This window comes from Oncorhynchus tshawytscha, linkage group LG22 (genome assembly GCF_018296145.1).
Source record: "Oncorhynchus tshawytscha isolate Ot180627B linkage group LG22, Otsh_v2.0, whole genome shotgun sequence".
Lineage (NCBI taxonomy): Eukaryota > Metazoa > Chordata > Actinopteri > Salmoniformes > Salmonidae > Oncorhynchus > Oncorhynchus tshawytscha.
Window position 1 is genome coordinate 16538678 of NC_056450.1, and position 16833 is coordinate 16555510.

The 16833-nt window shown below is 42.9% G+C and overlaps 1 protein-coding gene across 4 annotated transcripts in view; it reads left to right on the forward strand.

Moving 5' to 3' along the window:
• The first annotated feature begins 229 nt into the window (after window positions 1-229).
• Window positions 230-16833, forward strand: part of LOC112221946 (microphthalmia-associated transcription factor) — a 44373-nt gene continuing 27769 nt past the window's right edge. For all 4 annotated transcript variants that reach the window (XM_024384409.1, XM_024384410.1, XM_024384411.1 and 1 more), the window contains exon 1: window positions 230-464. In XM_024384409.1, coding sequence (XP_024240177.1) covers window positions 358-464 — 107 coding nt within the window. In that variant the 5' untranslated portion in view covers window positions 230-357. The remainder of the gene's footprint in view (window positions 465-16833) is intronic.

Sequence of the window (16833 nt, forward strand, 5' to 3'; positions counted from 1 at the left end):
CATACAGAATGCCCCGGGATTTGACCTATTCAGCAGAATTGAGGGTAAAATGTGGTAAAAGCCCATCAGATGTTGGACCAATGAAAAAGCTGCTGACATTGACAGATCATAACACAAACTTGCGGGCTACGGTATCATGGTGCTTGTAGTTCTCTATCCCATACACTCCTATTTCTACGGCCCCTATTCCCTACTCTACAGAACTACATGTTTTTTTTGCGCTGTTTGCTCGCTGGCTCTTGGAGCAAGACGGGTTTGCGATTTCAGTGGCTTGTACTGCGAGTGTTTTAGAGAGGTGGCCATACCATCGTTCGTTTCTTTATAATTTGTTATTGTCAAGAGTTGACAGTGGCAAGTATGCAAGCAGAATCCGGAATAGTTCCTGACTTCGAGGTTGGAGAAGAGTTTCAAGAGGAACCAAAAACGTATTACGAATTGAAGAGTCAGCCCTTGAAAAAAAACAGGTCAGTGCTTTGGCTGTGTGCACAGTTATTTCCTCCGGTAAAGAGGAATTTGTTTTCCCAGCGTTGTTTTCAAAAGTTTTAAATAGTCAATAATTGAAATTATGTTTTGGGGGTTGTTATAATAATTACGTTATTTCCAATTGACGCGCTTTCAAGGATGGCATCCTATATGCAGTCGGTCCTATCCTGTTGAGTACATTCTAGGAGGGATTTGTTTGCCTCCCATTCCGTATGGCTCTTTTATTGCACAGTTAGTTATGCAACACTTGGGTGTTGTCTTGTCAACATGCAACTTCAAATATTAGCCTGTGAAGAATAGCCTCCTATACAGTTTGTTCATGGATTTTGAACAGTCTGACTAGGGTTTAGACTATGATGTCTTCTTCATACTAGTGTTGAGCTTGGTGATACCACTTCCATCGTTATTTACAACATAAATATTAGGCTACTATATGTATAGTCTAAATGCATTTTCTTTTGGAAGAAATATATTTAATGCATTGTAAATGTAGTTACAATGTCAAGGTAGAATGGCATCTTAAATGGTGTTGTACAGTATTTCACACATGTTAAAATATGTGTCACATTTCACTGGTGCATCACTCATCAGTTTGTACATCAGCTGTAGGCCTATTAGGAGAGAATTATGAACATGATAAATATCAATAGAGACCTAGTAAGAAAACTTCTTATAGATTCTAAAAGATCCTAAAATATTGTAGCCATGTTACTTCCCAATAAAGCTTATGTAACCACATAAGGGAAAATGGATAGATACTTTCCTAAGCAGTTGACAAATAACTTATTAGAGCGCTATTTGTATCCATATTGTGTCCTCTGTCCCCAGCGCCGAACAAAGAACAGGGAGCTGAGTCAGGTCTGTTCTCTGGACATGACCTTATACCCCTCTGCTGCCTGGGGTCCAGGCCTCAGCTGAATTGTTGTCACTTTGGTTATGTCTCTCTTTGTAAGATCAGACGGAACAAATAACTGGAACTTTTCTATTCTCAAGACTTCTACATTTAACGTAAGTCTTTATACCGTAATCTTGCCTTCTGTGTAATGGCATAGTGTATGGGAATGTCTTACATTCAGCAGTGGTCTAAAACGCCTGTCAATACATGCCTATTGCCAGGAAGTTGTTTAAAGCAATATTGTCTCTTTGCGTCTGGTAATTCTATATCATTTCCTTATGGTCCTAAGTGGTGGAGACATGTGACCTTTCTGCTAAACAGAGGTTCCCCAGATAGAAGGGTGGTGTATGTCTGAAACACTGTCTGAACATGACAGTGCTCTTCTGTGTCTAGAGTTCTTATAGCATTCTTGTGGTGGACCCAATCTATTTTTTGCATTCTGGATCTTGGCATTTTGTCAGCAATTTGTTGGATATTTTTCCAGTTTCATTGTTGTGGAGTTTTTTCTTTTTCCAAAACTTCTGTGGAGAAAGAGAGAGACTAACCTAATTCATAATTTTAAACTTGTTTCTTCATTAGTAAATTTCATTACATTGTTATAAGCTGAATGGTATTTTTGTGCCCTCATTGCAGCAGTTGCATTCTTAGTATAACTAAACAGGTCTAGCTTTGAGTTGTGATTTAATGTCAGTTTTTGTGACTTTTGTGTGTCTCCAAAATGACCTGACATGCATGAATTAATTTCATTTTCTTCTTTTCCTGTGAGAATGCCCTACTAAAAGCAGTGCATGGCTTTGCAACAATGACAGAAAGCCAAACATTGTGTATAGAAATGTTGACCATGCTTATCCTCACATACACTTGTGGTTATGACACTCACAGCCCACTGTGGTTCATTTGTTTGACTGATGCGGTACACCCTAACAACTACAGTAAAGCAAGGACAAAGCTTAGGCATAGATTTACCGGCATGATAGGCCTAAAGTTCAGTGTTTCTAAATTTGAAATCATACGGTGATAACATTATGAATTATCTTGCTTTTATTGACATTTAGTTTGTTTTCTTGCTGTCTCAGAAAGCTTTTGGCACAAGCAGCCGAACGAACCCCTGCAGACTCAAAGCCAGACTGTGTGTGCTTGATATAGACTTGAGACAGACTGTGAAACTTGTCTTCTATGCAGTGTAAATTAGCGATGTAAATTTAGCAATGTATATGACACCTTCAATGCAAAGCGGGCCTGGTGTTGTTTGTTGCTGAGATATTTAGCAGGGCAACCCATGGAGCCAGCTGCACATGTTAGAGATTATAGTTAGACTGTCATTATTCTGCAAATTTCTTGAAAGGATTTGTTCATGTCTCAGTTTTCATTTGCAGCATAGCTTCTGCTAGGCCCAAAGTCAGGACTACACCATTTGTTGGGCCCCAGCACTAAATAATGAAATGGACATATGAAAATAAAATTGAGATACATTTTGGAGAGATATTTCATGTCATGACATTATGAATGGAATAGTATGTAACGTCACTGGTGTCCAATCGTCACCTACTGTACATGTCGCACTGTCTTTCATCCGTCGCAGATGTGGAGAAGAGGTGAGGTGTCAATGCAGCATTAAACCTCTGCCAAAGCATCTGTCAAAGTCACATTGTCAATGTTTTTCCATTCTGGATCTTCCCGTTTGTGTGATATGATGACTACAGTAATTGAGCGGTTAAGGATGCACCATTCATGCACTCAAACACTACCTACATGACTATATGACGCTTTCAAGGAGCAGAGATGTCCCTAAGAGTTGTCCTCCAATGGTCATGCACTCCATGCACTCCCAAACTCAAAGGCTCCCTCCAAGCCTCATTACATAAACGGAAAATGCATATAGTGTACAAGTTCCCTAAGGGCATCAAATGGCAAAAGCAGAGAAATGTACAGAAAGTACATACTGTATTCCATTATGATGTATGTTTTTTCATGAGCATCCAGTATCCATTGCTGGTTTCAATGTGGCCTCTATAAGAAGGGGATTGTGGCTCAGAGTCTCAGGAAGCTTTCTGTTCTGCGGAGTCCGAACCAGAGATGCCAGATGCTCACATAAACTACATACTGCATTGCATTGCTTTTAGGTTCTATGTTTTTACATGAGCATCGGCATCCAGTGCGGGCGTCAATGCAGCCTCTGAAACATGGTGATTAAGGGACAGTCAAGGTCTCAGGGAGCGCTCTGTTCTGTTCCATATCGTGCCAAAGAGGGCAGGCTAGGACCAGGGTGTTCCTCTCCTGATCCAGGATGGGGATCCGATTGCGTCTGAGTGACAGACCGGTGCTGGAGTGGAGTGAGATACTACCCAACCCAATGGTTATGTAATCACTCTGACTGCATCCTTACTCCCACTTTGGCTCTAAACAAATTCACTGGAAAACGACCATGTTCATTTAATTTCTCTATCATTCCAGTTGAATCTGACAGTCAGAATAAACAGATGTAAGACTGACAAATAATTTTCTTTATCAGTCTGACTCCTCTTCCAGGACACAGGGATAAACCCATGCCCTTCTGTATCCTTTCATGACAATAGATAATCAAAGGAGTAAAACCACAATGTTCCAGTCTGCATCATCTATATTTGTGACCATCAGGCTCAGGCGGATGTGGTCCGTTATTTTTCCTCAAGAGTGGGGGGGGGATAAGGATGGAGTCATATTTTCAGGCAGCTGTCTGTGTACAGGAACTGCGAGTCATTTTTCACCATTCACCCATTTCCAAATGAAGACATACTGTACAGTATGGTAGCTAACATATTTTAGAATAGAGAACACTTTGATGCTGTCAGGATCATTTGAAGAGTGTCTGTAAATAAGGCGTGACTTATCGCACATTATAAACTGAGTGGTTTGAGCCCTGAATTCTGATTGGCTGAAAGCCATGGTATATCAGATCGTATACCACGGCTATGACAACAAATGTAGTTTTACTGCTCTAATTACATTGGTAACCAGTTTATAATAGTAATAAGGCACCTTGGGGGTGTGTGGTATATGGCCAATATACCACGGCTATATTGGCCAGGCACTCCGTGTTGTGTCGCACAAAAGAACAGCACTTAGCTGTGGCATATTGGCCATATACCACATCTCCCCGGGCCTTATTGCTTATTTATAGCCACCCACCATTCTGTACACAGCAGCAGTAACATTAAAGTAATACAATGATCATCTGAATGTAGTTGTTGTTTTCTGTTGTCCTTGAGAGTGCCGTCCTAGTCATAGCACCCAGAGAGGGGAAGGCGAGCAGGACTAGAGTAGGGTAGTAGGCCATACTACTGTAAACAAGTGACAAGACTCATGAAAGGCATGAAACCTAATTACAGACATAGGACCCGGCAAGTTCAAATGATCCCAACCTGCCCTTCCTGTCCCATAACTACGACAACAAAGAACCCCATTATCAGTAGTAATATTTGTCAACTCGCTGTTTTGTTTTCCTGACAATTTGTACATCAACTTTATTTATCTGTAACTGTAGTACTCTTTTGACTTGTCTTACTTAACCAAAGCACTGTATACAAGTGCATAGACTTCCCTTTGCTGTGAGTGTTCTTCTCAGTTATGTCAAGGTCAGTTTTATCAGTTTTGAATATGTCCTTACTGTAGTCAGTGTTTTTGTGTACAGTACCCTTTAGCCAGTCTGTACATTGGAACTGCAGACCTTGTCATTTATAATGTCAGAAATTTGTATAGTAGTGGTATGGATTCCACAAACAGAGAAATATGTACTGGCTAGAGGCAGCAGGCGGCAGTATTTGGTATTTTATTAGGATCCCTCATTAGCTGTTTCGAAAGCAGCAGCTACTCTTCCTGGGTTCCACACAAAACATGAAGCATTACATAATACAGAACATTAAAAGACTAGAACAGCTCAAGGACAGAACTACATCAGTGTTCTGAACAGTGGGCAGGTTTGGGGAGTAATTGATTACACAACTGTTTACAAAAAAACTGTAATCTGTTACCAGCTTAAAAAATACTTTGACACCTTTTGTTTTCTCAAATACACTCAAATCAAAATTGAAAAAAGGCGCAAATGTACATTTTGTTTCCGTCTGACCACAAGTCCGAGACCATTATGATGACTCACCAAATGCGTTTTATGGGTTGCGGTAAAAGAGCAGGAATATGTTTTTGTAAACTGCAGTCAAAGCTACGGTATGTCTTCCAATGGTGCGACTGCTGTCGGCGTCAAAGATTATACAACCAACCTAAATAAAGGCTTAGAGGTAAGGACGACAGCTGTGGTGTAGCCTACTAGTGATACTGATATAATTTAGGTCCATTATTGATATCTGCATAGCAATTATGTGAATCACGCTGCTGCTCTCTCAATTATTCAGTCCTTACGGATTGTGATTGTTTGTGGATGGCTGCTCACCAATGTATAGGTGTATTTTAACCGAATAATGGTTGAATTGAGGAAGTGTAGGCTAAGCTGCCTGTCAATCATTGTTTTTGCAACCTGTGCACAGCCAGAGAAAAATGTGGTCCTGCAACAGCTGCATAGTGTGGATCACAGCCTAGATAATACAAGTTTGAGGGAGCACCTTCCTCGTAAACTCTTCCATGGTAATGTACTTCACATACATGTATAAAATAAAATAAAACAGAAATATCACATTTACATAAGTATTCAGACCCTTTACTCAGTACTTTGTTGAAGCACCTTTGGCAGCGATCCATGATGCTGCCACCACCGTGCTTCACCGTAGGGATGGTGCCGGGTTTTCTCCAGACATGGCTCTTGGCATTCAGGCCAAAGAGTTCAATCTTGGTTTCATCAGCAGAGAATCTTGTTAATCATGGTCTGAGAGTCTTTTGGTGCCTTTTGGCAAACTCAAAGCGGGCTGTCATGTGACTTTTACTGAGGAGCAGCTTCCGTCTGGCCACTTTACCATAAAGGCCTGATTGGTGAAATGCTGCAGAACCTTCTGGAAGGTTCTCCCGTCTCCACAGTGGAATTCTCAAGCTCTGTTAGAGTGATCATTGGGTTCTTGGTGTCACGAACCGGCTCAAAGCCCGTAACAAAAGGGAGACAACGTGGAGATAAGGAGTAACAAAATATATATTTATTAAATAAGTAACTAAGTATAATATACAATGGTGTGTGTAATCAGTAATCAGTAGTGTAAGTGAGTGTTTTGTATGAATGTGATAATGCAGGGTGTTGAAAGATGCTAAAGCAAACAACCAAAAAACCACCAAGAAACACAACAAAATCTATAAAGGTGTCTGCATGGAGAGAGTCTCTTCCAGGAATGGGGAAGAGGTCTATTTATCCTGGGAGACACCGGGCCCAGGTGTTTCCCATGTAGCTGACGACCCTCCCAACTCCGCCCACCAGCATCCTAATAAGGAAACAACAAAGAGAGAATACGGCAGACAGAGTGGGAGGGTCGTCACATTCCCCCCCCATAAAACTGGGGACCAACAAGGACCCCGGAACAAAATACCAGCCTCCAAGTTCCAAATTGACACAGCTTCTGCGCCACAAATTGAGGAGGGTTTACGTGATAACACTTATAATTTGCCCTAGCCAACCTCCTCCCCAGACCTCAGCAACCTTCGCACAGGAAGCAACATTTAAGAGGATAGAAGAAAACAAGACCAGGAGGGAGCAGACAGGACAGAGAGAACATGACAATACGAAACAATGGTCAGTCACGTAAACATTTAGGAACAGGGCGCACAAGAGAGCGCATCAGCAATCACGTTTTCAGTCCCCCGGATGTGCCGCACATCGAGATGGAATGATTGTAAAAATAAACAATCGCATTATCCTCTGGTTTGGACACATCATGGACCTCAAAAAAGTGAGGGGGTTATGGTCGGTGTAGACCACAATAGGTACTACCCCCGACCCGACATACACTTCGAAGTGTTGTAGCGCCCAAATGAGTGCTAGCGCTTCCTTTTCAATAACCGAGTAGTTCAACTGATAATGGTTAAACGTTTTGAAAAAGAAACTAACAGGCCTCTCAATCCCAGACACATCTGCTTGCAGCAAAACTGCACCTGCCCCCACATGACTAGCATCCACCTGCAAGGTAAATGACAAATCCACGCGAGGAGCAGCCAGCACCGGAGTTGAGGTAAGCAACCTCTTTGCATCTTCAAAAGCGTGTTGACAACGAGTAGACCAAACATAAACAGCCTTAGCTTTCAGCATATCTGTGAAGGGAACGACCACAGTAGAGAAGTTATTACAAAAACTACGGTAATAACCAATCATGCCCAAGAAACGCATCAGCTCCTTTTTAGTAGTTGGTGGTGGAAAAGCGTCAATAGCCACCACTTTAGCCCGAACAGGACGCACTTCACCCTGCCCAACCACTTTTCCAAGGTATGTAACGGTCGCCTGAGCAAACTCACATTTAGCCAGATTGATTGTGAGGCGACCCGCAGCCAGACGTTCGAACAAGGCTTGAATACGGGACAGATGTTCTTCCCAAGTATCTGCATATATCACTACATCGTCCAAATAAACAGCGCACCCGGTCAGACTGGCGACAACCCTGTTCATAAGTCGCTGAAAAGTGGCAGGTGCATTACGCAGACCGAAACTCATAACTGAATACGAGTACAGACCAAAGGGTGTAATAAAGGCAGAGATTTCACGTGCCCTACTCGTCAGTGGCACCTGCCAATAGCCTTTTAAAAGGTCAAATTTGCTCACAAACTTAGCTGCACCGACTTGATCAACACAGTCCAACACAATGTCAATATCATGTTCTATTAAGTTTGTACATGTAGGTGTATCAGAAAACAAACCTGGAAATCTCTGAATCAGACCAACCATCCAGCAACGTCGCTGTGAGAAGTTTCCAACACCAACTCACGAAGCTTAACTGGTACAACAACCTGACTAATTGCCTCCCCCAGAAAACTACTGTCATGAGACACCCACTTTCTCATCAGGACATCCTCTTGGAGAAAATAGCCATGGGCGACATCTCCCAACTGTTCTACAGGCACAATTTGATCATGCAACTCTTCCAACGTGGGGTCATCCCGTTGCGCATTGATTAGATCTGAGCGAGTTACAGGTAACGGGATAACAGGGAAAACAGTGACATACTTTGTATTATTATCATTAGTCAGCGCAGTGACCAGTTCGCCACGGCTCATAGAACGTGTCACTGCACACGCAGAGAACACCTCTGGGAAACTCTGTACACTCATCAGGAATCCCAACAAATGACGGCTTAGTGGAAACCACTAGAGATGGAAACACGACAGGCCATACACGCTCACCAGCCAAGTTATTCCCAAGGATAACGCCGATACCCTCAATAGGCAACGAAGGACGCACCCCCACAACAACTTCACCCTTCACCAGCCCACAATCCAACATCAGTTTATGCAATGGAACTGACAGAGTGTTCAAACCTATTCCCCTAATTAGAACACTATTCCCCGAATCAGTCTCAGCAGAAAAGGGTAAGAGACTCCAACACAAATGATTCAGAGGCACCAGTGTCTCTCAGGATCTTCACTGGCACTAGGTCTTTACTTCCTAACATAGACACAAAACCTTCCGTAATGAAAGGTAAATAGTCTGGATCAATATGGACTTTCGCATTCTCCTGGGCCTGAGGAAATGAGTCATGAGTGAACTGATGTGGAACAGGTGCAGCTAACGCGGTAGGCTTAGATTTAGCGTAAGCACCCTTTGACCTGAGAAGTGTACATTAGTTTTTCCAATGACCTGAACCTTGACAGTAGTGACACTCCTGCCCAAAGTCAGCTTTACCATGGGAGTCAGGCTCAACCCTAGTTGAATAGAACTCTGCCCGTGAACCAAAGTATCTCGGTGAGCGAAGCCCAAATCTATCCAAACGCCCCCACTCTTTCCGAATACGGGGCTCTGCAAAGACACTTTTGTGAGTCAACACATACTCGTCCGCCAAAACCGCAGCTTCAACGACATTCTTTACTTTCTGTTCATTAATATACGTGGCAATACGATCAGGAATTATGTCCTTAAATTGCTCTAACATAATCAGATTACACAGCCCTTGGAAAGTCACAATTGCAGAGGCGGGAAACACCAGCAATTAAACTGTAAAGATAATTGTCGCGCAAACTCAACATGAGTCTGCTTATCATCCCTTTTTAAAGTTCTAAATCGTTGGCGGTAAGCCTCAGGGACCAGTTCATAAATCTGTAACACAACGGTTTTAACTTTATCATAATTGGCACTGTCGTGTACACTAAGAGCTGAATTTGCTTCCTGCGCTTTACCAGTCAGCACACACTGCAACATTAAAGTGGGGTCAGAATCAGGCCAACTCCTAGCGTCAGCAACCCGCTCAAACCACGAAAAGAATGTCTCTGGGTCCCTTTCATTAAACTGAGGCAATAACCGTAAGTTCCCAACAATATCAAATGTCTCTGGGGCACGACCAAAAGCAGAACTACCCCTAGGTAAATCTGGGTCACCTTCCCAAAACAAACTCTCCCCTGAGATCTTTCCTTCCCTAACCAACTCTATACGTTCTTGTTGCAACTTGATTTTAGCACGCTCCATATCTCGTTTAAATGCCAATTCCTTTTCATACTTTACACGATCATGCTGCCGATCATGCTCTCTCTTCTCACGATCATGTTGCCGATCATGCTCCAGCTGTAACAGAAGCAGTTCTTTCTGCTGTTCAAAAAGAAGGCTACTAGGACTAACCGATGGAATGGCCATTGTAACGTTATGGGGAGACGACAAATCCTCAGCAGAGGCTGGCCCAGTGGTAACTTCAAGAATACCACTCTCCATCAGATTGGCCTTCAATATCAACCTAATAGAATTCTTTAGATGTTTATCACTAATCTCAACCTTGTAGTGTTCAGCGACCTTCAACAGCTGTTCTTTAGTACCCAAATCTAACAATTCCTCCGATGGAAAGCGAATGAACTCATCTACATAAGACGCCATAATCACACACAAAAAAATCTCGCTCTTCCCCTCTGCTGAGCACACCAGACCACAACCCGAGAATTGACAATCACCCTGAGCACCACAGAAGAGAGATGAGATACGGAGCTTCCCCAAAACCTACAATAACTCAACCCTAGTCTTCGTGCAGATTTGTGGTGGGAATTTACGCACTGTAGCCCGCTGGCAAGGAAAAACTCCCCAGCATGCTGGCAAATTCCACCAAGCCACGGATGTGCCCCCGAGACAACTGGTCAGTCCACAGACACCACACAAAAATAACAAACATTAACCATGCCCAACATATTCCAAAAAATATCAAACTCTATCAAAACTCAAACAAAATATGCAAACCAAGCACGTACCTCCACGGTCTCCCAAACCAATAGTTCAAAGATCCCGGATGAGCCCCCACTTGTCACGAACCGGCTCAAAGCCCGTAACAAAAGGGAGACAACGTGGAGATAAGGAGTAACAAAATATATATTTATTAAATAAGTAACTAAGTATAATATACAATGGTGTGTAATCAGTAATCAGTAGTGTAAGTGAGTGTTTTGCATGAATGTGATAATGCAGGGTGTTGAAAGATGCTAAAGCAAACAACCAAAAAACCACCAAGAAACACAACAAAATCTATAAAGGTGTCTGCATGGAGAGAGTCTCTTCCAGGAATGGGGAAGAGGTCTATTTATCCTGGGAGACACCGGGCCCAGGTGTTTCCCATGTAGCTGACGACCCTCCCAACTCCGCCCACCAGCATCCTAATAAGGAAACAACAAAGAGAGAATACGGCAGACAGAGTGGGAGGGTCTTCACATTGGTCACCTCCCTGACCAAGGCCCTTCTCCCCCGATTGCTCAGTTTGGCCGGGCGGGAAGCTCTAGGAAGTTTCTTGGTGGTTCCAAACTTCTTCCACTTAAGAAAGATGGAGGCCACTGTGTTCTTGGGGACTTTCAATGCTGCAGACATTTTTCGGTACCCTTCCCCAGATCTGTGCCTCAACACAATCCTGTCTCAGAGCTCTACGGACAATTCCTTCAACCTCATGGCTTTGTTTTTGCTCTGACATGCACTGTCAACTGTGGGACCTTATATTGGCAATTTCGAGTCTCATAGCAAAGGGTCTGAATACTTATGTAAATAAGGTATTTCTGTTTTTTATTTTGTATACATTTGCAAAAACTGTTTTCGCTTTGTCATTATGGGGTATTGGGTGTAGATTGCTGAGGATTTTCTATTTATTTAATCCATTTTAGAATAAGACTGTAATGTAACAAGTCTTGACAAGGGTTCTGAATACTTTCCGAAGGCACTCTACAGTCAAAAACAAGTTTAATTTAAGAAGACCTACTTAATTGTAATTTGTTCTGATTTATAAAATAAAAAATAAATAAATAAAAAGTCCTAATGCTTAATGGACACAAACTTGCACACTTTAGACTTCAACAGCTGCAAATGATTGAGATATAAAAGTGTCACCCATAGAGATCCTATTCAATTAATTAAGTATTTTAACTGCCAATTCTATGGTGTCACTAACAGGCAAATAGCACTTTTCGGCAGGTAGTGCTCAAAGCGATGCCATTCCATGAGACCAGATTTTTTTGAAACCATGTTTTGAAGCAATGAGCTCAGCCAGTCCTCCATGACAAAAACATAAACAACAGAGTAGGCCTGAGCCATGTATTCAGAAATATAAATACACTACCGTTCAAAAGTTTGGGGTCACTTAGAAATGTCCTTGTTTTTTAAATAAAAGCAAACTTTTCTCTCCATTAAAATAACATGAAATTGATCAGAAGTACATTGTCGACATTGTTAATGTTGTTAATGACTATTGTAGCTGGAAATGGCAGATTGTTTATGGAATATCTACATCGATTTACAGAGGCCCATTATCAGCAACCATCACTCCTGTGTTTCAATTGCACGTTGTGTTAGCTAATCCAAGTTTATAATTTTAAAATGCTAACTGATCATTAGAAAACCCTTTTGCAATTATGTTAGCACAGCTGAAAACTTTTGTTCTGATTAAAGAAGCAATTCAACTGACCTTCTTTAGACTAGTTGAGTATCTGGACCATCAGTATTTGTGGGTTCGATTACAGGCTCAAAATGTCCAAAAACTCGTCAGTATATTCTTGTTCTGAGAAATTAAGGCTATTCCATGCAAGAAATGCCAAGAAACTGAAGATCTGGTACAACACTGTGTACTACTCCCTTCACAGAACAGTGCAAACTGGCTCTAACCAGAATAGAAAGAGGAGTGGGAGGCCCCGGTGCACAACTGAGCAAGAGGACAAGTACATTAGAGTGTCTAGTTTGAGAAACAGACACCTTACAAGTCCTCAACTGGCAGCTTCATTAAATAGCACCTGCAAAACACCAGTCTCAACGTCAACATTGAAGAGATGACTATTTTGCCCATCTGAATCTTTTCTTTTTATTGGCCAGTCTGAGGTATGGCTTTTTCTTTGCAACTCTGCCTAGAAGGCCAGCATCCTGGATTCGCCTCTTCACTGTTGACGTTGAGACTGGTGTTTTGGGGGGTACTATTTGATGAATCTGCCAGTTGAGGACTTGTGAGGTGTCTGTTCAGGGTCCTGTTGGTTCAGGGTCCTGTTGGTTAGACTTGGTGCACTGGTACCGCTTGCCGTGCGGTAGCAGAGAGAACAGTCTATGGCTTGGGTGGCTGGAGTCTGAGTCTTTTGTCTTCCTCTGACACTGCCTGATATATTCCATTTATGGCCTGCGACGTAAACTCTATCATTGATTTATCTTGCAGTAGATGTCATTCAATTGGTAATATTCATTTTTGTCTTCTTCTAATGCATCTTAAGGGGAAACAAATCTAAACGTAACTGAAAGTCATCACATTACTGAGTTTGGGTAATCCAAAAGTGATGTTACTGATTACAGTTTTCGACAGGTAATTGTAACAGATTACATTTAGAAGGTAACCTACCCATCCCTGGCAGTGGGGGTTGGGTAGGTGGAGGTTCTGAGCAGAACCGTGTGCAGTAGTGCAGCCAAGCAGGTCATTAGTGCTGCTCTACCTTCACCACCATGATTCCATGACTCACCATGACTTACACATAGACACACGTTAACACTTCACAAATACTGCTGCTACTCTATTTATTATATATCCTGATTACCTAGTCACTTTTACCCCTACACTAACCACTGGTGAGTAGCTGCACCTCCATGCTGTTATGTGCATTTGTGTGTGTGTGTGTGTGTGTGTGTGTGTGTGTGTGTGTTAGGAAGAGTGAGAAGGTATATGCGTGTACAGGGTGAAGTGTGCATTTGCACTATAAATATAACATGTCTATGGATATTTAATAGTACTCTCTTTAGGCAGTTACAATAACTTTATATGATTGGTTGTTTGTTGCTCTGGGTGTTCTTTGGATGGATTTGATTTTGGACAGATAGGTTGGAAGCTTTTGCATTGGAATTCAAGGAATGTATGTGCAATTTAGAAAAAAGTAGCACTGCACCAAATACCCTATTTTCAGACTCCTAATTATCCTTACACCTCTGAAGACTCTAGCCACTTCCGTACCAGACGGAAGAACTTGGTGTTTTATCTCTGCCGACAGTTGGAGAAGGGGAACCATGGGGTGCTAACGACACTCAGTGGAGACTAGAGATCCTGACTGCCAAACACCCAGTAAAAAGTCCTGAAAAAACAAACAGAAGAATTGCACGCTCTTAACAGCGCAATACACATTGATGAAAAACAAAACAACGTGAAGACTTTAATCAAAATAAATAAGTCATAAAGGGTAGTAAAAATAAGAGGGTAAAATGTTCTTTGAGTTTGTGTCTGTACTTAACAGTGGGTGGGTGAATACAATATAATAATAATTGTATTTGACACATGCTTCGTAAACAACAGGTGTAGACTAGCAGTGAAATGCTTTCTTACAGGTCCTTTTCCAACAATGCAGAGTTAAAGAAATTGTGACACAAGGAGTAAATACACAGTGAACAACAATAATATGTAAAAATAACATGCCTATAGACAGGGAGTGCCAATAGCGGGTCAATGTGCAGGTGTATGAGGTAATTGAGGTAGCTATGCACATATACACTCCATGGCCAAAGGTATGTGGACACCTGCTAGTTGAACACCCCATTTCCAAAATCATAGGCATTAATATGGAGTTGGTCCCCCCATTTGCTGCCATAACAGCCACCACTCTTCTGGGAAGGATTTCCACTAGATGTTGGAACATTGCTGCAGGGACTTGCTTCCATTCAGCCACGAGAGCATTAGTGAGGTCAGGCACTGATGTTGGGTGATTAGGCTTGACTCGCAGTCGGCGTTACAATTCATCCCAAAGATGTTCAATGGGGTTGAGGTCAGGGCTCTGTGCAGACTAGTCAAGTTCTTCCACACTGATCTCAACAAATAATTTCTGTATGGACCTCGCTCTGTGCACGGGCAATTGTTATGCTGAAACAGGAAAGGGCCTTCCCCAAAATGTGACCACAACGTTGCAAGCATAAAATTGTTTAGAATGTCATTGTATGCTGTAGCGTTAAGATTTCCCTTCACTGGAACTAAGGGGCCTAGCCCGAACAATGAAAAACAGCCCCAGACCATTATTCCTCCTCCACAAAATGTTTCAGTTGGCACTCTGCGTTTGGGCAGGTAGCGTTGTCCTGGAATCCACCAAACCCAGATTCGTCCGTCGGACTGCCAGATGGTGAAGCGTGATTCATCACTCCAGAGAACACCTTTATAGGGCTCCAGAGTCCAATGGTGGCGAGCTTTACACCCCTCCAGCCGATGCTAGGCATTGCACATGGTGATCTTAGGCTTGTGTGCGGCTGCTCGGCTGTAGAAACCCATTTCATGAAGCTCCCGACAAACAGTTCTTGTGCTGACGTTGCTTCCAGAGGCAGTTTGGAAACCGGTAGTGAGAGTTGCAACCGAGGACATTTTTTTACGTGCTTCAGCACTCGGCGGTTCCGTTCTGTGAACTTCGGTGGCCTACCACTTTGCCGCTGAGCCGTTGTTTCTCCTAGACGTTTCCACTCCACAAGAACAGCACTTACAGTTGACCGGGGTGGCTCTAGCAGGGCAACAATTTGGCTAACTGGCCTGTTGGAAAGGTGGCATTCTATGATAGTGCCACGTTGAAAGTCACTGAGCTCTTCAATAAGGCCATTCTACTGCCAATGTTTGTCTATGGAGGTTGCATGGCTGTGTGCTTGATTTTATACACCTGTCAGCAACCGGTGTGGCTGAAATAGACGAAATCCACTAATTTGAAGGTCTGTCCACATACTTTTGGCCATGTAGTGTAGGGTTAAGGTAACTAGGCAACAAGATAGATAATAGACAGCAGCAGCAGTGTATATGGTGAGTGAAAGCGTGTGTGAGTGGCTTCAGTATGCATGTGTGTTGTTGGTGTTGGTGTGCGAGTGTGCATAGAGTCAGTGCAAGAGAGTTAGTGCAAAAAAGGGTCAATTCAGGTAGTCTGGGTAGCCATTTGATAAGCTATTTAGCAGTCTTGTTCAGTAATCTTATGGCTGTTCCGGATCCTGTTGGTTCTAGACTTGGTGCACTGGTACTGCTGGTCGTGCGGTAGCAGACAGAACAGTCTATGACTTGGGTGGCTGGAGTCTGACAACTTTTTGGGCCTTCCTCTGACACTGTCTGATATAGTCCTGGATGGCAGAGAGCTCGGCCCCAGTGATGTACTGTGTGCCTTACCAAAAGGTGATGCAGCCAGTCAAGATGCTCTCAATTGTGCCGCTGTAGGCCTGCATCCCACTGCTGGCTTGCCTCTAAAGCTAAGCAGTGTTGGTCCTGATCTGTCCCTGGATGGGAGACTAGATGCTGCTGAAAGTGGTGTTGGAGGGCCAGTAGGAGGCACTCTTTCCTCTGGTCTAAAAAAAAGATTCCAATGTGCCAGGGCAGTGATTGGGGACATTGCCCTGTGTATGGTGCTGTCTTTCAGATGGGACGTTAAACAGGTGTCCTGACACTCTATGGTCACTAAAGATCACAGGTCACTTATCATTAGAGTAGGGGTGTTAACCCTGGTGGCCTGGCTAAATTCCCAATCTGGCCCTCATACTATCATGGCCACCTAATCATCTTCAGCTTCCAATTGGCTCATTCATCCCCCCTCCTCACTCCTGTAATTATTTCCCAGGTTGTTGCTGTAAATGGGAATGTTTTCTCAGTCAACTTATCTGGTAAAATACATTTTAAAAGACATTTGAAGATCTGAGGGCCCATGCCAAATCTTTTCAGCCTCCTGAGGTAGAAGAGGTGTTGTCGTGCCCTCTTCACAACTGTGTGGGTGTGTGTGGACCATGTTAATTCCTTAGTGATTTCGACACAAGGAACTTTGCAGGTGATTGTCTGTGGTCTATTGCACATTCAGTTGTTCTGGACAGTTGTTCTCCCCATATGCACGCTGGCATGACCTTCCAGAGCCGACTAATCAAG